At 35.8% G+C, this 24,883-nt stretch overlaps 3 protein-coding genes and 2 non-coding genes across 5 annotated transcripts in view; 2 read left to right on the top strand and 3 right to left on the bottom strand.

Annotated features, from left to right (window-relative positions):
- The window catches only part of CBG19580, a gene marked incomplete at both ends in the record, with an annotated part of 3,015 nt that extends 1,506 nt beyond the window's left edge, over window positions 1-1,509 (bottom strand). The window contains 4 exons of the mRNA XM_045242822.1: window positions 525-611; window positions 660-730; window positions 873-1,172; window positions 1,219-1,509. Of these exons, the coding sequence (XP_045096815.1) occupies window positions 525-611; window positions 660-730; window positions 873-1,172; window positions 1,219-1,509 (749 nt within the window). The remainder of the gene's footprint in view (window positions 1-524; window positions 612-659; window positions 731-872; window positions 1,173-1,218) is intronic.
- Window positions 1,510-4,049: 2,540 nt separating this feature from the next.
- On the top strand, window positions 4,050-4,131 carry CBG28183. Its single transcript has one exon. It is a non-coding gene (tRNA).
- An 11,025-nt stretch (window positions 4,132-15,156) lies between these two features.
- Window positions 15,157-17,146, bottom strand: CBG19581 (the record flags this gene model as incomplete). Its single annotated transcript, XM_002646841.1, has 2 exons — window positions 15,157-16,813; window positions 17,142-17,146. The coding sequence occupies 2 exons, from the start codon at window positions 17,144-17,146 to the stop codon at window positions 15,157-15,159; spliced, it is 1,662 nt and encodes a 553-aa protein (XP_002646887.1).
- Window positions 17,147-17,297: 151 nt separating this feature from the next.
- Window positions 17,298-24,592, top strand: Cbr-ptc-3 (the record flags this gene model as incomplete). Its single annotated transcript, XM_002646842.1, is given in 17 exon segments — window positions 17,298-17,369; window positions 17,423-17,545; window positions 17,589-17,681; window positions 17,684-17,701; window positions 17,704-17,715; window positions 17,718-17,738; window positions 17,741-18,022; window positions 18,508-18,623; window positions 18,823-19,002; window positions 19,053-19,332; window positions 19,592-19,716; window positions 19,753-20,143; window positions 20,581-21,363; window positions 22,102-22,242; window positions 22,286-23,203; window positions 23,548-24,063; window positions 24,524-24,592. Coding segments are annotated over 17 exon segments (4,140 nt in total), but the record flags the coding sequence as incomplete, so codon positions are not given.
- On the bottom strand, window positions 19,436-19,507 carry CBG28932. The gene has a single exon. It is a non-coding gene (tRNA).
- Window positions 24,593-24,883: the final 291 nt, after the last annotated feature.

The following is a 24,883-nucleotide window of genomic DNA, read 5'->3' as shown; positions in this document are numbered from 1 at the left end:
CCCCTAAATCACTTTGTACCCCTTTGTACCCCCGAATTGTTGTACCCTCCGAATTATTTGCCGAATGATGTTGTCCTGGTAATTTTGAGCAGCAAAACTAGTAAAAAGGTGCATTGAGCCATTGGAACTATGACGTGCAAGGTACAAACTCCAATCTTTATGACTCTGACAAAGAAAATGTTTTCGAACAATCTTTGAAAATTTCCTGAAAGTTATAGTCTAAAAGTGATTTCAGTACTAATTCAGAACACAATTTAAGATTTCCGAAGAGAAAAGTTCGGGCATCAACTAATAAAAATTTCTGATTCGCTTGTCCAGATTTCAGCTCAATCCGTTAACTCTGAGTGGGTGAAAGGTGCGCGACATACATCCGGACATACAGAATTTGGTGAATGTTATTATTAATGATGATTATATTAGAACAGTTGGACTACAGATCTCTTTGAACATGATTTTGATTTTAAATCAGCAAGTTTAACATGAAAGAGTTTATTGAAAATTAAACAGGCAATGCAAAACCACACAACACACTTCCATCCGCTTTATTAGTTTGATCGCAGGAATTTGCCCACACGAATCCGTTCAATGCGTAAAGACAATACGTTCTATAACTGAAATAACAAATTTGTATGAGTGTGATCCAAAAACATAAAACTTACGTATCATACTTCACTGTCACACCACTCATAGACGTTGTTAAGCCTCCATCCTGGAATGTGTAGTCGCCTGGCTAAAAATTCCAGAATTACAGTAGAATCGAAAAGTTATTATTTCCCACCGAACACGCAGTAATACATGAAGTCGTACCATCAACCCACAACTCTCTCCCAATACCTAAAGAACAATTTATTAAGTTTTTGGATCAGAAAAACCTCACCGCAGGTAAGCGCATCCAATTCTGCCTGATTGGCTACTCCCACCATTTTCAAGCCCTGATCTTCACAATACTTTCGTGCGTCATTATTGGTTCCCTTGAAATCATAGCGTTTAACACAGACTGTCATTGTTTCTGATCTTTTGAATATCATCCCGGGAGCAGGGCAAGTGCATTTGATGGTCCATCCGTTTTCATTTTTCACCCATTCAAAAGGATAATTGGCATCGTTCCGGCGGTCCACATAAGCCATTTTTATGTCGAGGTACGAGCCAGTGGGACATACCATTTCATTCGTCTTGAAAGTATTGGATTTCTCCTGAAATATATTAGGATGGACCTACTTTAACTGCAACCATAAGCCCATCAGATTTTGGAACCTCCAATAAACTTGTGGATTCATTAAATGAAGAGAATTTGTAGTTCAAACAGTAACCAGCGGTATCCATATAAGCCAGAACACATTCCTTATCATCGAGACATTTTGTAACACACGTGTCTTTGGCCATTAGTGATCCGGAAGTGGAAGGTAATTGAGACTCCACTCTACCATAGAACTTAATCATCATGGCATCATATTCCGATTTCGATCTGGATACCAGAACAAGAAGTAAATAGAATATAGGGCAGCACATTTGAGTGTAGGAGAGGAAAAAAAGTTTGGAAAGTGTGAAAAACTTTTGCGAGGTGTGGAAAAAAACTACTTTGACTGATGTTGTCCCGGTAATGCTGAGCAACCAATTGAAACTTGGACTAGTAGTTCGAAAAAACAAAAAATGTAAACTACAACATTGTTGGTTACAGTATGACAAAAGTTTTAGCAGTTGGTAGCGTTTTGATATTTTTTTAGGAGCCAAGATGTTTTGTAGGCACCAAAAGATTTGCTCTAATGGAAGCCCAGCCTATGCTTGCACTTTGAGCTTAATTACCTCGATTCCCATGAAAGATATCAAAGATCTGTCAACTGATAAAATATTGATGGTATGATGATAATCAATTTATTAGTTGACAAATTCTTGATATCTCTAATAGGGATCGAGATATTTGAGCTCAAAGTTGACAGTGTGGGGGCTTCTTTTTGAGAAACTACGGTAATTTAGTCACTCCGTCATCAATTTCCAGAAACCCACTCAACATTAATATCTCAAGAATTAGTCCGAAAAAAATGTCCGCGAGGAAATTTGTCTTCATAGTCTCATCCATTTTTACGCGCGGAAACTCGATCCGCTTCGGGTTTTTGGCGTAGTGTTCTCGTGTAGTGATGACGAAAAGAGTGGACACAAACCCAGTTTCCACAATTAATTTGACCGCGACGACGAATTTTCACACATTTTTTCGTACAAAATCTGGAAGCAAGTCTGTGTAGGGAAATATTTATTTGGCATTCGTCAAATCCGAATCATCTTGTATAATTGATGTTCCGATCTCATTCTAGCATCAATAAACCATCCGATTCTCCCTTAATAAATACAGTACAGTTTCACTTGATCGTCCCATTACAGACAAAGAGATCAATGAATGAGAAGGAGAAAAAAAGGAAAGTTTCTCTTTATATGGGAGGAATGACATGCTAATTCGCATGTTCACATTTGGTACCTGAAGGAATTGGAATGAAATTAGAAAAACTAATTGCCATTGATTCTTCAACTTTCAACAAACAATAACTGTGGAAGAAATGGAATCAAATGTATTCTTTGAACTAAAAACTTGCGTTTAGGATCCCGCCCTATACGCCAACTTTGAGCTCAATTATCTCGGTTCCTATGAGAGATAGCAAAAATCTGTTGACTGATAAAATTTTGGTGATATTGTGATAAAAATGTTGTCAGTTGACCATTTTTTGATATCTCTTCTAAGATCCGAGATAATTGATCTCAAAATGTTCAAAGTGGCCGTTTTTCATCCGCCGCCTAGGCTTGTTTTCTCAGCTTAATTATCTCGGCTCCTATCAGAGATATCAAAAATTTGTAAACTGATAAAATGTAAACAATATTATGATAAACGTTTTATCAGTTAACAGATTTCCGATATCTCTCATAATAACCGAGACAATTGAGCTCAAAGTTCAAGTATCGGGTGGGCTCCTATTTGAGCAAATATGATAACCCAGCTAGCTCAAATTCAAAAATTTTTGCCCAATAAGAAAAGGGAAATGTTGAACTAGAAAAGCTCTATAAAATTAAGTAAGTTTCTCTAAAAATTATATAAATAAATTATTTTTCAAAATTAAAAAGAAATACAAACTGTATAAAAAAGATATGCCTGTTTTGATTACCAGACTTCATCTGTAAAAAGTGTCTGCTCAAAAAAAACTTTCAATTATTATGATTTTTATATCATTTTGCAGATCTTTTCAAAATCTATATCTTACTAGTAACATCAATCAAAAATGTTCAGTTTGAAGAAAGCTACCGTAGACACTCTGCCCCTACACCGTCAACTTTGAATTCAATTATCTCGGTTCCTGTAAAAGATATAAAAAAAAGATCAACCAATAAAATGTTTATCATAATATTAACCACATTTTTGTAGTTTCCAGTTTTTCGATGCCATTCACAGAAACCGAGATAAACCGGGTCAAAGTTAAGAGCTAGTTCAAAGTGTTTACGGTATGCACTATTTTGTAATTCAGGTCAAAAATATGAAATTTATGCCATCAAAAAAGAAAAATAATGAGAAAAATGGTTTATTATTAGTTAAAGTTTGATCATAATTTGAATAAATAAATATTTTCAGAACAATACATTTTCTAAAAAATGTAACTTTCTACCCAAAAAATTAGGGCCAAAATGACCATTCCAAATAAATCAAGCTTCTCCAACACTTTTCCAAATACCTCTTTTCATCGTCACGCGTCGTCTCCGATGACAATGCCAATTTTCGCACCGCTTCCGACGTTTACGTCTCCCTACTGCTTCTGGATGATGACACTTTGGCCCCGATTTCATTGATCCGTACGGGATATATGTATGTGTCCCGTATGTATTCAAAGCCTTTGTGTTTGTACAATGGAAGATTTACATATATCTTTGATATTTATTCACATTTTTTTAGTTTAATTTCAATTTTTCACCACTAGTTTCTATCTCTCCTTTCTCTGTTTTTCCCACCCTCACCTAGTTTCCCCTCGTTTTCTTCTTATACTTAACTGCCTTGGCGACTGCTAGTCGCCGGCGGAGAGATGGCCGAGCGGTCCAAGGCGCTGGTTTAAGGCACCAGTCCCTTCGGGGGCGTGGGTTCGAATCCCACTCTCTTCAGTTTCCTTTTTTCGCTTTATTTCGAGAAGGTAAAACGTTCCCTATGTGTTCTTCTGCCAATGTCGACCAGTTCCTTTGCCTTGCAGCATCGAAATGACGTGAGAGAGGCGAATGAAAATCACTCTGGTTTTTTTTGTCGCCGACGTCGTCGCATATCCAATCCTTGCTGAATCGCTGGCGGTCATTTGCGGATTTGAATTGTCCTCCTCCTCTCTCTAAAGTCTAGATTCCCTCTAGACACTTTTTTGTTCTGATGATGGCTTCTTCTTCTTTTCCAAGTTAGAACAAGAAAATTGGAATAGTTCTTTTTTTTCCAAAATCCGGTACAATTTTGTTCGTAATTTTTTTTGGAATATATTTTTTCATTTTTTCCCATCTCTGGTTCTGAATATTTGCCTAAAACTTTTGTTATTGTTGATTTTTTTCTCCATGAATGGTGATTTTTTTCTCTCGTGTTTGTCTCTTTTTTTCTATTGAAGTTTGGTCCCAAAAATCATTTTTATTAGTTTTTCACAATTGTTCCCTCTGGAATTTTCTTAAAGAAAATTTTCAGTTTTCAAAAATTTTTTTTGAGAATTTTCAGAAAACTTGGCATCTATAAAACATTATTAATCTTTGAAATCTGTTTCCATTCATTTTGCCTCTGATAACATTAATAATTTTCAAAGGCGCATGCTTCTTAATAAATTTTTTTGAAAAACTGTCAAAATGGCCACACCGAATTTTATCTCAGTTCGAAATCTTATCTAAATAGGCAAACATTTAGATTTGGAAAAATATTTTTTTTTGCAAAAAAAATTGCAAAATTGAGTGTGATTTTGATTTTTATCTTTGGTCCTTGCACTTGGAAATTTTGTTTTTGGGTATTTTTGATTTTCGAAAACTCTAAAAAAATAGTGCAACCTGGAATTTCAAAGATTTTTTTGAGAAAATTGTTTTTTTTAATTCCGAAAAATTTCTTAAATACTAATTTGAAAATTTTCAAAATTTCAATAACTTCGAAAATTCCAAAAACCCATCCAAAAAAATCCAAATTCGAAAAATCAAAAAATTCTAAAAAATCTTTTTAAAACCTGTAACAGAAGAGCCCTCCCCCTCAACTTCTGACTTTGAGCTCAATTATCTTGGTTCCTATGAGATATAAAAAATCTGTCAACTGATGAATTATTTATCATATTATCACTAAAATTTTATCAGTTAATTAGTTTTTGATATATTTCATAGAAACCGAGATAACTGAGCTCAAAATGCACATACAGGGTGGGAATAGAAGAAATACGGAATGTCAAAAGTCCAAGATTCAGAATTTTCAAAATTCCGATTTTTTCAAATTTTCCATTTTTGAATACTGATTTTCCAAGGCTTTCTCTTTTTTTCGAATTTTTTCGGATTTTCGAATTTCTGATTTTCGAATTTCCGAATATCCTAATTTTCAAAGCTCTGAATTCCCGAATTTTCGAATTTGATTGTGATCCAGATTCTGAAACTTCAGAATTTCAGAATCTCAAAAAAAAACAATTTTAAAATTTCTTAATTCGAAAGTTCAAAATTTCGAAAATTAGGAAATTCGAAAATCAGAAATTGAAAAATTCTAAAAAAATACAAAAAAATAACCAACTTTCCAAAAACAGAAAAAAACAGAAATTCAGATTTTTGAAAATGTTTTTGATATCACGATATAACAATTTATCAGTTGACATAAATTTGGCACCTTTCACAGGAACCGAGATAAATTGGCTTCAAGTTAATAGTACAAGTATTACTGTAATTTCATGAATTACCTAAAAAGTTCATTGAAACAATACCATTTTGTTATACATACATTCTACCTCCGAAAACCACGCCCTTTCCCTTTTCATTCGTTTTCTTTTTTTCCCATTTTCAATTCTGATTTCTATTTCAATTCTGATTTCTATACAAGTTTCATCTATATTCCCTTTTTCGCCCATTCGGTTTCATTCGTTTTCTTCTTCTTTTTCAACATCATCAGATTCCCGAAAACACCCGAAACGACTTCTGTTGCCGACCTCTTCTAACTGTCTGCGTCTCTCTGATCCCTATACTATTTCTTTGGTTTCGTTTTGTCCTCCGTGAAGGAATGATGACCTCCTCTCCCGTCTACGGTCTAATGGGTGAATCGGGAACGAGATATCCCCACCGTTTTAGGCAAATTTCTTTTTTTCTGATATCTTCTTCTATCAAAAAAACTACAAAAACTACAAAAATGACGTCAGAATTTCCGATCACTGATTAGAAAGTTTAGGATGTTGTCTATTGGAAAAAAAAACTGATTAAAGATTCAAGAATTCAATTGTTTTCAAAAAAATAGAGGTATGAAAAGACCAACCTCGTGATGAAAAAATGAGGTTTTTTGGCGTTGAGAAACGAAACCCTTTTCTAGAAATATATATATGAACCTGATTTTTGAATCCATCAGGAAAGAAAGTTTTCGCGATTTTTTCATAATTTTTTTCTGTGTTTTGGTAAGTTCAGGATTTAATGTTTTCTTCTGTAACTTCCAAACTATTTTTACAAATTTCTCTTTTTTATTTTCAATAAGATTCTGTGGATCTGACTCTGTATATTTTTTTAAAATTTAATTTGATACTGTATTTTCTCTATCAGAATTCTAACCAAACCTTCAACTTTGAGCTCAATTATCTCGATTCCTATGCATGATATCAATAATCTGTCAACTGGTAAAATATTGCTGATATTATGATAAGCACTCTAACAGATGACAACTATTTGATATCTTTTACAGGAGTTGAGATAATTGAGCTCAAAGTTGGGTGGGCTTCTTTTAGAGCAAATACGGTTATCTTTTCGTTTTTAGGGCGTCCAAACTGTCAACTTTGAGCTCAATCATCTCGATTCTTATGAAAGATATCAAAAATGTGTCAACTAATAAATTATTTATCATAATATCAGTAACATTTTATCAGTTTGAACTTTTTTGATATCTCTGATAGAAACCGAGATAACTGTGCTCAAAGTTGATAGGTTGGGCTTCCATCAGAGGGAGTACGGTAATATTTTTCGCAGTAATGTTTTCAATTTAATAGTTTTTTAAAACTGAAAATTAACCTTCAATTTTCAACATTTTTCTACTTATTGAAAAATCCAAGTTTACTGAATTCTGAACTTACAATTGAAAAAAAATTCAAAATTAAAAAATTTCATTCACAGCATTCCGAAATGTCTTCTTAGAATACGCTTCCAAATCTCCAAAACCCTCCAAAAAAACTTTTTCTAGTTTTTGTACATTTTGTAGTCTGGATCCAGTTCTCCTATTTTTATTTTTTGCACTAGACATTGTTGATTTCCAAAAAAGGATCTTCCGATGCATTTTTACTGATCAATAAGCAATAACCTCCATTTCTCTCTCATCATTTTGTAGTTCCGTAGTGTTTTCTTGATCTTTATCTTGTGATTTTAAAACGAAAAAATCACTAAAGTTTTGTTTACTTTTCATTCTAGATCTTTGATTAGTCATTAGGACCTAAATAGTCTATTTTTGTGATTTTTCAGAATTCCTAAATTTTCTGCCTGAATTTTTTCCCTTTCTACTTGTCCTGGAAATAGGTTAAACCATCTGTAATTATAGAAAACTCGTATTTCCTTTGATTCAAATTACGGTACTTTTGTAGTACATATTCTTACATTTTACACCAGGAAAATCAAGTCAAACATGTAATCAAACGAGGGCAAAAACTGTAAAAACGTCGAAATTGGAGGTGGAAATTAGTTCAGTTTAGAGGCATTTGAAGACAGACAAGACCTGGTTTTAGATTCTGACATATATTGGTATGACTGTTTCTTCTAGAGGGTAGTCTAGTTTTTGGGTTGTATCTGATTCTGAATCTGTATTTTTGAAGTTTTTTTTTGTTTGTTTTGAATTTTTCAAATGTTAATAACTCCTTTAATTTGTTAGAAAATTTTTTTGAAAGTTTGAATTATTCACTTTCAATTTTTTTTTAAACTCAACTTTTGTTACCGTAAATGCTCTCATGCACTACATATAGGTGCACAAGAGCCCACCTGCACTTTGAGTTCAATCATCTCGGTTCCTGTAAAAGTTATCAGAATTTTGTTAACTGATAAAACATTGGTGATATTATGATATAAAATTTATCAATTGACAGAGTTTTTAAATTTCTTATGGGAATCAAGATAAATTGGCTCAAAGTGTGAAGGAGGACTCTTATACTGGTTTCACGGTACTTCCACTTTGAGCTCAATTATCTCGGTTCCTATAACATTTATCAAAATTTTGTTAACTGATAAAATATTGGTGATATTATGATGAACAATTCGCCAGTTGACAAAATTTGGACACATTATACAGAAAACGAGATATACGAGCTCAAAGATGACGGTCTGGGAAGGCATTTCCGAATTATCTCAATTTCTAGAACCCTTAATTTAGTCTTTGAACTCGAAGATGAAATCAGAAGTCTATCAACTTCATCTTCTATTTCCCAAATCACGTAAAACCTATATTTGTACCCAAAAAAAAATTTCCAATCATCTAATCTCTCCTTTTTTGTGTCTAGCCTGATCTCAATACCCACCTATATCATCCCCTTGTGTTTTGATTTTAGAAGTGGTCAAAAATTGGAAAAAAAGACATTTTCGTTTAATTGGAAACTTCAATTAGTTACTTGCCAGAAATTCCTATAAAGTCTTTTTCCCCATTTTGGCATTTCAATCAGTCTGGAAACTAGAAAACAGTCAATTTTCAAATTTTCAAGAGGTTACCTTTCAAGTACCCAGTACGTCAGAAATTGGTTATTCTCTTTGTGAAGTTTTGATTTCAAGAAGTACAGAAAACTACAGTACTTAATGCTCCACATTTCTGAATTTCTGAATTTCTGAATTTTTGAATTTCTGAATTTCTGAATTTCTGAATTTCTGAATTTCTGAATTTTTGAATTTCTGAATTTCTGAATTTCTGAATTTCTGAATTTCTGAATTTCTGAATTTCTAAATTTCTGAATTTCTGAATTTCTGAATTTCTGAATTTCTGAATTTTTGAATTTCTGAATTTCTGAATTTTTGAATTTTTGAATTTCTGAATTTCTGAATTTCTGAATTTCTGAATTTCTAAATTTCTGAATTTCTAAATTTCTGAATTTCTGAACTTCTGAATTTCTAAATTTCTGAATTTCTGAACTTCTGAATTTCTAAATTTCTGAATTTCTGAATTTCTGAATTTCTGAATTTCTGAATTCTGAAAATAGTCAAAATCAACTCAAATTGACCGGTATTGTAGTTGAGCTCAAAATGCAAGCCACTGCGAACCTGATTGCTCATCTTCTAGACTTCTAACAAACTACAGCACCCTGCCATCCACGTCACCCTCCCCCTCACTTTCTGCCAGTTTGTGTCCTATCTCCATATCTTTATATCTGAATTTGAATACCTGCCAATTCTTGTCACCTCCTCTCCTAAATGACACATATACCCCTCTTGTCCTTCTCTAAATCTCTCCAAATCCCCCACTATTCCTCCCAATTTCCATGGAACCGGGTCCTGCCAATCGAATCGTTCTGTCTCTTGACACTTTTTGGCGAATTCAAGTTCCTTGAATCATCATGGAAGCAGTTTCTGCGCGAAAACCCGCAGTTTCTTCTGTGGAAAATTAGGAAAAACTGTGATTTTTTTTGGATTAGTTTTTCATGGCCATTTTTTTCTCTATTTTTGTAGACTAGAAGGTGTTTGTAGTGCAAAAGATAACGATCAGAGTGTGGTCATTTGGTGGTTCTTTTATTTTTCGGAAATTTGACAGTAAACCCTTTTTATTTTGGAAGAAGACATCGGCAGATTCCTTTGATTCTTACAGAAAGATAGCACCTCATACTTGTCCTTTAACTCATGGGAAACGGAAAATGTCAACAATTTCTCATTAAAAAATCGAGAATGCGAGTTTTCTCTGAAATTTTCACTGAAATTTTAACACTGAAGTTTTGTCTTAAAAATATTGATTTTAAACCAAAATTGATAATTTTCAAAAAATCAGACTTTATATTAGAAAAAATCAGAATTCACATGTTCAGGTATTCAGAATTCAGAAACTCAGAGATTCTGAGATTCTGGGTTTTGAGGTGTAAATAATCTGATATTCTGAGATTCTGAGATTTTGAGATTTTCAGATTCTCAGATTCTCAGATTCTCAGATTCTCAGATTCTCAGATTCTCAGATTCTCAGATTCTCAGATTCTCAGATTCTCAGATTCTCAGATTCTCAGATTCTCAGATTCTCAGATTCTCAAATTCTCAGATTCTCAGGTTCTGGAGATCCTATGATTCAAAAATTTCGAGATTCTGAGATCCGGAAGTGTTGGAATTCTAGGATTCTAGGATTTTAGAACTGTAGGAATCTAGGATTCTCGAATTCTCAAATTCGTGGATTCTGAAATTTTGAAATTCGAAAATACTGACATTCTGAAATTCTGAGATTCAGAGATTCTGAAGATTTTGACTATTGAATTTTTGGAAAAGAGTTCTGAAAATTCAAATACTCCGAAATTCCTAGAATTCCAAAAGCTCCAAAGTTACAGAAACTAAAACGTTCTGGAAACAAAAATTTACTGATTCAGAAATCCAAAATTCGAGGTTTGGAGAGTCTGAGACTGTGAAAGTTCGAAAATTCTGAAAACGTCTAAATCATGGGAACCTATTTTTATAGATTTTGAAAATCTGAAATTCTTAAATTTTGAAAGTTAGAAAAATTCCAAGTTTTTGGAATTCTCCATTTCTTGATCTCTGTTATCACCTCATTCTCCAAAATCCCAGACCATTTGTTGTCATTTTGTCTTCTCCACGAAAAATCTCTTATTCCTTCCCGAAATTCTCTCCTTTTTTTCTTCTTCCAAACACACACCGGTTCCTTTATTTCCTCCGTTTTTCTTCTTTTTCTTATCACCTTATCATCTTCTACATTTTCCCTCATTTTTCTTGATCTAGGCCTTCTTTTTTCGTTTGTTCGCCAACATTTTCTGGCTGATCTGATGACCACATCCCCTTCTTCTTCTTCTAATCATTGTCTATGTTTTGGTCACATTTTTCCTGTAGCCTAGAAGAAAATTAGGTACAGTAATCTACAAAAACACTTTTTCCAAAAAATGTATTTTCCAGTTTTCTAAAAAAGCTTCTTAAGGTCATTTTACCTCTATTTGCATAATGTTTTTTATTTCGACTGACCACAAAAATCTTGTTTATTTTCATTTAAAAAATTTAAATAATGGTCAGAAGACAAAAAGAAATAAAAGCGACCATTTCGCTTGGGGATTGTCGTTCGAATGTTTTCCTCGAATTCTCAATTTGTATTTTGTTAAGATCAATCCTATCAATTTGACGAATTTGGTTCTTATTCTTCTCTTCTGAATCGTACAAGTTCCTTGAATTCAAATCAAGAGTTTTGGGTCATTCTTCAGGTCAAAAGTCACAGAATCCATGATTCGCGATCACTGAGATTTTGGGTATTGATAAAGATCCAAAATTATGATTTTTTTATAATTAAAAATCTGAAAACTATATAATCTAGAATGTCTGAGTCTCGCTGTTAGGAAGTTTCGATTTTAATTGGTTTTTGGCCATTTTAAACACTTTCATTAGACTGGAGATCGGCTTGTTGAGTTTCTGATCATTTGAAAAATTTTTGGAGTGTGTAAAAAAGATCTACCGTGAAATCTGCATTAGAAGGGCCCCTTTAATATAAGGGTCCTCCGAGAGCCGGCCCTTCTAATACAGGTTTTACGGTAGATTGAAAACTTTGCTTTCAGAGAATTTGAAAATTCTCAGTTCCAATTTCCGGAAGACCCATTTTTCCACTTTTTCAGTACAAATACGGGCAACAAGCGATGTCTCTCAGAAATTTCTAAATATCCGAAAAACTAGGAATTTTTAAAAAATTCTGTGAATGCAAAGTTTTTAATCTCGGTCTGTCTAACACCCTTCAAAATTTTCAAAGAGATCCGACACTTGAGAGCTCCAGACTCCTGAAAATGGTCAAAATCAACTGACAAATATTTTAACCAAAGAAAAATCCGGAGATCTTTTGATTTCAAACACTGATTTTGATTTCAAAAATCTGCGAATTCGAAAATTGGAAGTTGTGGATTTCTGATATCTGTACATTATCAAGTTTGTCCACAAACTGACTGAATAGGCTTAAGCCAACATAAAAACTACATTTCCTTTTTCTTGTAGCCGATGTAGCCTCTTTATGCCCTTTTTCAAGTTTTACGTGACTCATACTAAAGAAGGTTAAGAGAGAAATCTAGAAAATGAAGAATTTCTAGAAGTTTTCAAGGTTTCCAGTTTGCCTTTTTTAATTGGAATAGTCTATAAAATGTTCTTGAACAACATTTTTGTTGTCTACAATTTTTTATTTCACTCTTTTTGCTCTAATAGAACACTTACCTATATGTCCACTTTGAGTTCAATTATCATAGTTCCTAGTAAAGATATCAAAAATTTGTCAACTAATAAAATGTTTATCATAATATCATCAATATTCTATCTGTTAACAAGTTTTTGCTTACTTTTATAGAAAGCGAGATAATTGGGCTCAAATTGCAAGTAACGTTATTTAGAGATTTTCACGTTTTAAACTTTAAGCTCGATTATCTCGGTTCTTATAAAAGATAACAAAAAACTTTTAACTGATGAAATGCTTATCATAAAAACAGTTTATTAGTTGACAAATTTTTGATATCTTTCATAGGAACCGAGATAATTGAGATCAATGTGAAAGTACCGCTCATCCTGTAATAAGATCTCCAACTTTAAACTTTGAGCCAATTTATACCGGTGTCTATAAAAGATATCAAGAAGCTGTCAACTGATAAAATGCTTATCATAATATCAGTAATATTTTATCAATTGACAAAGTTTTGCTATCTCTTAAAACAACCGAGATAATTGAGCTCAAAATTTGTGTCTGGCTCTAGACCTCTAATTTACAAATCAGAAGTTACCCCGTACTTTTTTGACCACCCGCCAAAAACAAAACAAAACCCAAATCCCCCGATTTCCACGCAACTTTCTCTCTCGTATGGGGGCTTGAACCCCCTCTTCAATACACACCCATTCATATCCAGTTCCAATATATTCTCTCTCTCTCTCTCTCTTTCTCTCTCTCTCTCTCTCTCTCTCTCTCTCTCTCTCTTTCTCTAACCACTCTCTCAGATCCACATACTCTCTCACTCTTCAACTGATCCTGTAGCCGACTTCCGTATATCCATTGAAAACGAGAATATCATGAGAAGAGATTCAGAAGAGTGGGAGAGTTACTGTCTTCATTCAGTTCTAGTTATTTTTTGTCTGCTTCTCTGTCTGATCTCTCATTTTCCAATACTCTCTCCATCGTTCCAGTATTACTTTTAGCCCTCTTTTCTTTCCATTCGTCGTTTAGTCGTTTTTATATGACGCTTATTATTATTAGTAGTTTTTTGTACTATACGTACTAGTTGGTTTTTGATCTACTTTTTTGTACTGTACTTTTTTTAAATTTTTTGAGGGATTTTAAACGTTTTTGGTGGCTGAAAAACAGAAGTACCTGAGATTTTTTAGAATAAAATTGAGTTTAAAAATGTTAGCTTGCCCAAACCTTTCCATCTGATAGAAGCCCACACTTTACGTGCACTTTGAGCTCAATTATCTCTGTTCCTGTAAGAGATATTAAAATCTGTCAACTGATAAAATCTTGGTGATATTGTGATTAACCATATATCAGTTGACAGATTTTTGATATCTTTTGAAAGAGACGAGATAATTAGGCTCAAATAAGACAAAATTTGTCAAGTTTGATTTTTTGATAACTCTAAAAATTACATCATTTTCACTATTTTTTTTTCATACAAACCAATAGGCTTACGAGTGGGTGCAAATCGCAAGTCGCGATTTGCCACAGATTATTTACATATGACCATCGTCACAATTTTTTGTTCGATTGGTCATAGTTTTGGTCATAGAATCTCGAAATTCCATACTCTCAGAATATCAGAATCTCAGAACAAAAAAAAGAATCTGAAATTTTTTAATTTTTTAATCATTAAATTATATCTCCTTATCAATATCCCCACCCATTTCGATTTCCGCTCATCTGAACCCAAAAAAAACTCAAAGAAAAACCGGCTTCTATCTCTTTCTAATGTCAAGGGCATACCCATATTTTTATTCTGACCATTCTCTGATTTCTTGTTTTTTTTCTATTTTTTTTGAGGTCTCCAAATTCCAAGGTACAGTACTCCACAATAAATGGGTACTAAAATTTTTTTGACCACTGTAATCTTCAGGAGCATAAAGTAGTTTAGATATTACAGTAAGAATCTACAGTAACCCTGAGTTCTAAATATACTACAGTAATGGTTACAAGGTACAGTACTCCACGAAAAACCGGGTACTAATTTTTTTTTTGGGTACGGAGAGCTACAGTAGTCCTCATTGTGAGCAGGCTTTAAGATTGTAACGTCCATACCGTAACCCTTGGTTTTAAATCCCTACAATTAGAATTTCTAGTTTTCTGTTTTATTTTTGTGTCATATTTCCCTCCAAAACATTTGTCACAAAATTTTCAGCATTACCATTTATGTTCCCTCCAATTCCTTCTCCTTCTTTTTTTCTTGAAAACCAGTCCCAATAATTTTTCGTCCCATTCCATTTTTCTGTAATCTGATCAAAACGTCTTATAACCTCTCTCGTTCCCACTTTCGACCTCAAATTCATCTTGATCAAAACGAAAATCATCATTTTTTCGAATTTTTATGTCATGATGCCCAAAAACAAAACTTGTTCCTTTCTCGTTTAGATTTTTATCTCAAACTCTAATTTTTGTGTTTCATCTTTATTTTTTTTAGTCTTGCTGATGTCTTGTTTCGTTTGCCACTTTCAAACTTTTTTGATTACTGTATTTTTTTGAATTTTCAGAAATCCAACATCGCTCAAACACCAGCCAGTGATAAACCCCAAAAAGAATAGAAAAGAGGAGCGAGAGAGAAGGCACACAGAGAATCAGATCTAATATTTTCGAATGAAGGTGCATTCGGAACGGCCGCCTGGCGCGGATCGGCCTGGAGCCATCAGACGGGTAAGCCCGAGATTTTTTTCTTTTTTTCTCAGATTCTGAAATTCTGTGATTCTGAGATTCTGAGATTCTGAGATTTTGAGATTCTGAGATTCTGAGATTCTGAGATTCTGAAGTTTTGAGGTTCTGAGATTCTGAGATTCTGAGGTTTTGAGGTTCTGAGATTCTGTGATTCTGAGGTTCTGAGATTCTGAGATTCTGAGATTCTGAGGTTTTGAGGTTCTGAGATTCTGAGATTCTGAGATTTTGAAATTCTGAGATTCTGAGATTCTGAGATTCTGAGATTCTGAGATTCTGAGATTCTGAGATTCTGAGATTCTGAGATTCTGAGATTCTGAGATTCTGAGATTCTGAGATTCTGAGATTCTGAGATTCTGAAGTTTTGAGGTTCTGAGATTCTGAGATTCTGAGGTTTTGAGGTTCTGAGATTCTGTGATTCTGAGGTTCTGAGATTCTGAGATTCTGAGGTTTTGAGGTTCTGAGATTCTGAGATTCTGAGATTCTGAGATTTTGAGATTCTGAGATTCTGAGATTCTGAGATTCTGAAGTTTTGAGGTTCTGAGATTCTGAGATTCTGAGGTTTTGAGGTTCTGAGATTCTGAGATTCTGAGATTCTGAGATTTTGAGATTCTGAGATTCTGAGATTCTGAGATTCTGAAGTTTTGAGGTTCTGAGATTCTGAGATTCTGAGGTTTTGAGGTTCTGAGATTCTGTGATTCTGAGGTTCTGAGATTCTGAGATTCTGAGATTCTGAGGTTTTGAGGTTCTGAGATTCTGAGATTCTGAGATTTTGAAATTCTGAGATTCTGAGATTCTGAGGTTCTGAGATTCTGAGATTCTGAGATTCTGAGATTCTGAGATTCTGAGATTCTGAGATTCTGAGATTCTGAGATTCTGAGATTCTGAGATTCTGAGATTCTGAAGTTTTGAGGTTCTGAGATTCTGAGATTCTGAGGTTTTGAGGTTCTGAGATTCTGTGATTCTGAGGTTCTGAGATTCTGAGATTCTGAGGTTTTGAGGTTCTGAGATTCTGAGATTCTGAGATTCTGAGATTTTGAGATTCTGAGATTCTGAGATTCTGAAGTTTTGAGGTTCTGAGATTCTGAGATTCTGAGGTTTTGAGGTTCTGAGATTCTGTGATTCTGAGGTTCTGAGATTCTGAGATTCTGAGATTCTGAGGTTTTGAGGTTCTGAGATTCTGAGATTCTGAGATTTTGAAATTCTGAGATTCTGAGATTCTGAGGTTCTGAGATTCTGAGATTCTGAGATTCTGAGATTCTGAGATTCTGAGATTCTGAGATTCTGAGATTCTGAGATTCTGAGATTCTGAAGTTTTGAGGTTCTGAGATTCTGAGATTCTGAGGTTTTGAGGTTCTGAGATTCTGTGATTCTGAGGTTCTGAGATTCTGAGATTCTGAGGTTTTGAGGTTCTGAGATTCTGAGATTCTGAGATTATGAGATTCTGAGATTCTGAGATTTTGAGATTCTGAGATTCTGAGATTCTGAGATTCTGAGATTCTGAGATTCTGAGATTCTGAGATTCTGAGATTCTGAGATTCTAAGATTCTGAGATTCTGAGATTCTAAGATTCTGAGATTTTAAGATTCTAACTATAAGGTTCTGAAATTCTGAAGTTCTGAGATTCTCAAAAACCGAAAAAAATCAGAATTTCGGAATCACAGAATCTCAGATTTGGATTCTCAGATTTTGACATTTTGAGATTCTGATATTTTGAAAAAATGAGAGACTCAGATCATCAGCTTCGGAAGGCTAAATTATTCTAAGAATCTGTGATCTTAACAATTCAAATTCGAAAATTTTAGGATCTATAGAACCAAAAACCTCAACTTTCCAAAAATCCAATAATTTCAAAAATCCAGCTTCCGACCTCATAAATCAAATTTCATATGTATATCACCTCATCCATCATATCAATTACGTTTATCTTCTTATCAGACCACTAATTTAAAATTCTTGATTCTTCTCGAAGCTTCCAAAAATCCTATCCGATTTCAGTTTCACTTCCGAATTCCAAAAATCCTATTTTCGATATCTTTTCTTCTGAATGACTTCTGAGGAGAAGACGTCGCTACTTTTAGAAGCTAAATATTGTATTAAAAGTGTGTTGGGCAAAACGCAGAAGAAGGTCTAAAAATTCTGAAAACTTCGATAATGAGTTTTCAATAATTTTTTTTTCAGTTTGTCGAAAACCGACTAATTGGAAATTTCGACTCTGAAGACTTCTCAGATGCCTGGAAGAAGAAGTTCTCTCACGCGCCAACATGGTGTGACGCCGATATGTCGCTGCAGCAAATTAAGAGGGTAATTAACTTTTCCAATTAATTATACACCCAACTAATTCTAGGGCAATGCTCAAGGAAACCGAATCGCCCTCTACGCCAGAGCATTCTTCCAGCTATGGCTTTACAGAATAGGATGTTTTGTGCAGAGATACGCGGGTCGACTATTATAATTAGGTAGTTATCTCTAATTAGTTAATCTTAAAAATTTTAATTTTTCTCCAGTATGGTCCTGTATTGCCTCTGTCTTGGCGGCCTTCAGCACGTTGTCATTGAGACGGACTTGGTGAAACTTTGGGTATCAGAAGGAGGACGGTTGAATGAGGAAATGGAATATTTGGGACGAGTGAAACATGAAAGAGAATCTGGACATCTTCATCATATGCATAAGATCAAAAGAGATATTGAGAAAGCTGTAAAAGCTCCACCTGCCGTGAAAGCTGAAGTTCGGAGAGGACCAGAATTACCAAAGGAGAACGGTCTGGGAGGAGGTTTTCAGGTAAAAAACTTATTAAAAATTGCAAAAACGCTGAGTTTTGAATGTCTTATTTTTGCGAGGAGATGTTAACATAACGATTTTTTGAAAATAATTTTCTAAGATTTTCAAAAACAAAATTGAAAGTAGGATACCGTAAATCCGAAGGAAGGGATCTAGCTTTTAACTTTGAGCCAATTTATCTCGGTTCCTATAACAGATATCAAAAAATTGTCAACTAATAACTTGTTTATCATAATATCACAAACATTTCATTAGTCGACAACTTTTTGTTAGCTCTTCTACATACCGAGATAATTGATCTCGACGTCGACGGGTTGGGTGGGCATCTATTGGATCATTCACGGAATAAATAATTTTTGGAGACCAAAAACGAACACATCTCTTTATGAATTAAACTAATAGTAAATATTACTTGTCTATTGAAATTAATATATTTATTTTTTCAGAAAATTACAGTACCCCCAGACAACCTCATTTTTTTTCAGGTCGTAATCCAAACGCCATCCTACGACGGTGAAAATGTGCTCTCAAAGGAAGCGCTCCAAAAGCATACCAAATTGATGCAAGAGATTGCCAGCTACGAAGTTCACATGTTCAATGAGTGAGTTTTATTTTCGGAATTCGAATTTGAATACTGTGCCTCAACTTTTCCACTGGTTCTATTTACCGTAAACACTCTACCAAACTTTGAACCCATGTATCTCGTTTTCTTGAACAGATATCAAAAAGTGAACAACTGATAAAATGTTGCTTGCGCCCCGAAAAAATTCCGAACAATAAAAATCTGTAATTTTTTTCAGAACCTGGACCCTCGCTGACATTTGTTTCAAGCCCCCAGGACCATCGTTCAACAGTGGACCTCTTGCTGGAATCATGTCGAAACTCCTCGATAAAATTATTCCGTGTATTTGGATTACTCCAGTTGATTGCTATTGGGATGGCGCCAAAGCGTTGGGACCAAACCCACCATTGAATTTGGGGTGAGCTTTAGGATTTCTATTTTTTATTTTTATTTTTTTCATTTTTTCAGACCAGAAGTTGCCAGTTTCATTTCCTCCCTCCCTCCTGGAAATGTCACCTGGAAAAACTTGAATCCAACGTCCGTCATCAAAGAGGTCGGACAACTTTTCGACTTGGGACCAATCGGTAACTTTTTCGAGAGAGCCGGAATCGATGGAGCGTACTTGGATCGTCCATGTATTGACCCACTAGAGGAGGAATGCCCAAAATCTGCACCAAACTATTTTGATCGATGTGCAGCGTTGACCAAATTCAATGAATGGAATTTGGCAAAGTCAATGAGTGAGCAGGTATGTTTTTTGGCTTGAAATGTCAGAAAAAAGCAAAAAGGTAGAGCTCAAAAAGAAAAGTAGACAAAAAAGAGAGAGAGAGAAAAAAAGAAAAAAAGAGTTCTGGAGGTATGGGAAATTGAACCCCAGCCCTCTCCCATGCTAAGGGAGCGCTCTACCACTGAGCTATACCCCCGGCGAGCAAAAGCAGGGTGAAGGGCAACTAGGAATGTGAGAGAAAAAGAGGAGCAAAATAAAATTTTAAAAAAGAAAGTTTTAGGTCACACTGGAGCGCAAAATCATTAAGAAGGAAGAAGAGACTAAAGACATTGCCGAGTCGATTTTGAGTGATATTTTTGGAAAGAAAAGAAGAAAGAGGCAAGCAGAGGCTTCGGAAGATTCAGAAGACGTCACCACGACTACAACCAAGAAACCAGCCAGTGGCTCCAAGAAAGACGACGACTACTATGCCTATGAAGACGATGCGGATTACATCAATGGCCTAGGAAACACGACGACTCCTAAGAAAGACGCTGAGAAGGAAGCCAAGAACACGCTCTGCTTGGAATACGGTAGTTCGTTGCTCAAATGGATGCAAGAGAATCCAACCAGACTTGGAGAGTTTTTGACGAAGGAGGAGATGCCAAAATATCCAAATTATGGAGATGTGATGACTGGGGGATGCAAAGGATTCGGAAAGAAAATTATGGAGTGGCCGGAGGATTTGATTATAGGAGGAATTGAGAGAGAAAATGGAAAGTTGGTGTCCGCAGAGGCATTGCAGTCTGTTTTCTTGGTTTCTGGACCATATGATGTGTTTGCCAGAATTAAGGTGAGCTTCCAAACTTTTGAATTTTTGAATTTCTGTGGATTTCTGAATTTCTGAATTTCTGAATTTCGGAATTTCGGAATTTCAGAATTTTCGAATTTTTGAATTTCTATGAATTTCCGAATTTCTAGAATTCTGAAATTTTTTAATTACTAGGATTCGGAAATTTTTGAATTTTGAATATCTGAGATTCTGAGATTCTGAGATTCTGAGATTCTGAGATTCTGAGATTCTGAGATTCTGAGATTTTGAGATTCTGAGATTCTGAGATTCTGAGATTCTGAGATTCTGAGATTCTGAGATTCTGAGATTCTGAGATTCTGAGATTCTGAGATTCTGAGATCTTCAGTTTTTGAGATTCTGTAATTCTGAAATCATGAAATTTTGAAAAAAAAAGTTGTGAACTTCATTTTTTCGTATCCAACGCCAAATTCTTCCAGAACGACAAAACCGACAGTCACCCTGGCCTAAACCGTCACGGTTTCCAACCATGGATGGCCGGGGAAATCATCACCACATGGCAAAGAAACTTCACCAAGAAACTCTACAGACACGAGCTCAACCAGGAACGTCGTGTGTTCCATCCATTGGCTTCCACCTCCATCGCTGATATGCTCGAAGAATTCTCCCAGTTTAACTACATCATCATTGTGATCGGCTACATTTTGATGGTGATCTACGCCGCGTTCACCCAAGGAAGATTCCAAGGATGGTGGTTGGCAGTTCAGTCGAATGTGGCGCTGGCTATTGCTGGAGTCATGCTGGTCACATTCTCTTCAATCTGCGGATTAGGTTTTGCAACTCATTTGGGCATCAATTTCAATGCTGCAACAACTCAAGTGGTACCATTCCTTTCTCTTGGTTTGGGTATTGATGACATGTTCCTTTTGCTGCATAACTACGATGAAATCATCAATATCTGCCACAAAAACGAGATTGGAGTTCTTCTGAAAGAAACTGGAATGTCTGTGATGCTCACTTCGATTAACAACATTCTCGCCTTCATCTCCGGTTACGTTCTTCCAATCCCAGCTCTTCGATCCTTCTGCTCCCAGACTGCAATCCTTTTGGCGTTCAATCTGATCTTCCTCATGTTCATTTTCCCAGCTATGATTGGAATCGATTTGAGAAGACAGCGAAAGGGAAAGAGAGATTTGGCATATTGTAGCAGAGGAACACCACAGATGCCTGCTAGTCAAAGTGTGCCAAGCAACGTTTCCAATGTAAGTTCCCGACTGTTTGAAGCGCCAGAGGCGCGACCAATAGGCTGGTTTCTTTTTTGAGAATCCATTCAATTGGTTCGACTTGTTTTGTGCTTTGAAATGCTTTAAAAAAAGCTCTCCACGCCTATCTTAAAGCGAGTTACGCGCCTTCAAAGTTACGAAGAGACGCAGAGAAGCTAGAAAGTCGCGTTTCTCTGCGTCTCCTTTCTTCACACAGTGTCTGATGATGTTATTTTTAAAGAAGCATAACTAGCTTTAAAACTGTTGTAAAGAGTTGGTTTTTAGCGCGTTTTGAAGCTGAAAACAAGGCAAATTTTTTCATAATAGAAATTGTCAAAATAAGAATTTTGTCATGAAAAATGTATTTTAAAAATTCTTTGGTATCATTTATTTGGTTAGACTTGCGTTGTGCTTCAAAATGCGCTTAAAAGCAGCTCTCCACGCCAGCATTAAAGCTAGTTATGCGCCTTTAAACTTTTGAAGAGACGCAGAGAAGCTAGAAAGTCTCAATTCTCTGCATCTTTCCCTGCGTCGGTCTCCTCTTTTCAGGCAGTTTCTGGTGGTGTTTTGTTGAAAGGCTCATAACTTGTTTCATATTTGTCGCAGACAGCGCATTTTGAAGCTGAAAACAAGGCATATCAAAAAAAGAACTAAATTATTTTGAATAAAAACTCTGGAAGTGTAAAAAATTCAATTTGGGCTAAGATGATTTAGTTCAAACTAGCATTAAAAATATAGAAATCTCAGATGTCATCTCGCGCTGAGTTGGCTGGATACGACAAACAAGCCGCCGAATTCAAGCGTCACGAGCCATGGTATACTGTAGGAGGATTCTTGAACAACATCTATATTCCAGCATTGAAGAATAATCTTTGCAAGGTGAGCAACTTATTTTTCTCTAACTTCATCTTATATCATTTAGGCCGTCATCCTTATCGGTACCGCCACTGCTGTAGTCTTCGGTCTCTACGGAATGTACACCTCTACTCTCGGACTTGAACTTGCCGATGTGCTCCCAGAGCACACCCCACCAGCAGCTTTCCTTCGTGCCCGTGAAAAGTACTTCTCGTTCTATCCAATGTTTGCAGTTCTTAAAGGAAATGACATTGACATTCCGAACCAGCAACAACTGATCGAAGAGTACCGACAACAGCTTGGAGCATCGAAGTTCATGATCAAAGCAGAAGGAAAACTTCAACCATACTGGATGTCTATGCTAAGAGTCTGGCTTCAATCTCTGGATAAGGCTCTTGAGAAGGATCTGGCAGCTGGAAAGTTCGATTTGACAAATGGAAACCCAATCAAGGTCAATGGAGAGAAGCCAACACCAGAATCAATGATCGCCGCGAGACTTGTCTGCTCATTCGGAACGAATTATGACTGTAGTGGAAGGCTTGGAAAGATAAAAATGGTTGATCAAAACGATGTGATCAATCCAGAAGGATTCTACAACTACTTGACCGGATGGTTCAATGTGGACAACATGATGTACTATGTGTCCCAAGCATCCTTCTATCCAACACCACCAGGATGGGAATACAACGAGAAGACCGCCAAGGTTGTACCTGCCGCTGAACCATTGTTGTATTCTCAAATGCCATTCTATCAAAACGATTTGGTGGACACTCCAGCGATTGTTAAGATGATTGAAGAGATTCGAGCGATCTGTGAGGAATACACGGAGAGAAGTCTTCCAAATTATCCATCTGGAATTGCATTCACTTTCTGGGAGCAATATTTGTCATTGAGATTCAACTTGTTCATGGCTATCCTTATCATTGCTGCCGCTGTCTTCACTGTCATCTCGATCTTGATGTTCAATCCATGGGCAGCTACTCTGGTAAGAACTTTGGCTGTTTGACAAAAATATTTTTATATTCTTCAACTAGTCATCTGTTTGCCGCGCCTACTGCACTTCAATCAGCTGGATGGCGCGCCTTCCGCGCGGTTCAATCTAGTTGTTTGCTGGTTGGTCGCTTCGCTCCTCTCGTGTTCTTAAAGGGTCACGTAATATACTTATTTTGCAAGTTTTTCAAAACCGGGCAGCGTTTTATATATCTTCCTTATATATAAAACGCTGACCCTTTAAGAAAAGGTCAGGAGCAAAATAATGAATCAGTAAAAACTAGACTGAATTGATCTGAAGGCGCACCAGCTAGCTGGTATATATTCTTCAATTTCCAGATCATGTGCATTGTTGTGATCACCACCATTGAACTCGGTGGATTCATGGGTCTTATGGGTATCAAGATGAACCCTATCTCCGCGGTCACTCTCATCTGTGCCGTCGGAATCGGAGTCGAGTTCACTGCTCACGTCGAGTTAGCCTTCCTGACATCCCTCGGAACCATTGACCAACGTCTCGAATCTTGTCTCCAGCACATGTTCGTTCCAGTCTACCACGGAGCGATTTCCACATTCCTCGGAGTCGTCATGCTCGTTTTCTCCGAGTTCGACTTCGTTGTCAAGTACTTCTTCTACACGATGACAGTACTTGTGGCACTTGGAGTTTTTAACGGACTGTGTGTTCTTCCTGTGATCTTAACATTGGTTGGACCGGAACCTGAGCTGATTCCTTCAAGTGGAGATTCGGTGCTTCCGCCGCCACCACCATTGAGGCAGCAGAATGCTGAGAAGGATGGGTATGGAGGTGGTTTGGAAGGTGGAATGAGGAAGCGGAAGGAGAAGAAACAGGCGGAGGTGAGTTATAGATTCTAAACAAGGTAATTGAATTTGAGTTGTAATTGAATAGTTTCAACATGAATGTCAAAAAAGTAGAGCTTCATTATCGTAGTTTTTTAAATATAATTTCCATCTGGAACTTGAGCGGCTTCAAATTACATAACCGAAGAATTTTGGAATCCTCAAAAACTTTTCATTTGGTTAGATTTGTTTCCCTTTTCAAAATGCGCTTAAAATCAGCTCTCCACGCCAGCATTAAAGCGAGTTACGTGCTATTAAAGTCTCGAAGAGACGCAGAGAACCTAGAAAGTTTTGTTTCTCTGCGTCTCCTCTTTTCACGCAGTGTCTGGTAGTGTTTTGTTTAAAGGCACATAACTTGCTTCAAACTTGTCGTAGAGATTTGGTTTTTAGCGCGTTTTAAAGCTGAGAACAGGACAAATTGGGTGAAAATTATTATAAAAACCTCCGAAAAATCCAGGTCGAAATGTCCGCACGGGACTCTCCATCCACATCGTCAGCGTCACACTCATCAGATGACGAGACAACAACGCCTAAATAACTCTCTTCATATTTTTTAAATGTTTTTTTTCTTTTCTTGCCAAACGGGTCACCGTTCCCCCCAAACCTTCTTTTTCCTTGTTATTTTGGTAGTTTCTTCCTTCTTCTGCATATCTGTACTATATGGTTTTTTACATCTCGACGTTCTTTCTTTTTCTTCTGACTTTCCCGAGTTTTCGAAATTCCCCGCCTGATGATGTGATATCAAGAAAAATGTTTTTGAAAAAAAAATTTGAATTTCAAAGAAATTGTTTTGAATGCGAGGAATATTTATTTCTCA

This window comes from Caenorhabditis briggsae (genome assembly GCF_000004555.2).
Source record: "Caenorhabditis briggsae complete genome, chrII, whole genome shotgun sequence".
Lineage (NCBI taxonomy): Eukaryota > Metazoa > Nematoda > Chromadorea > Rhabditida > Rhabditidae > Caenorhabditis > Caenorhabditis briggsae.
This window is presented reverse-complemented; position numbering and strand designations above follow the sequence as displayed.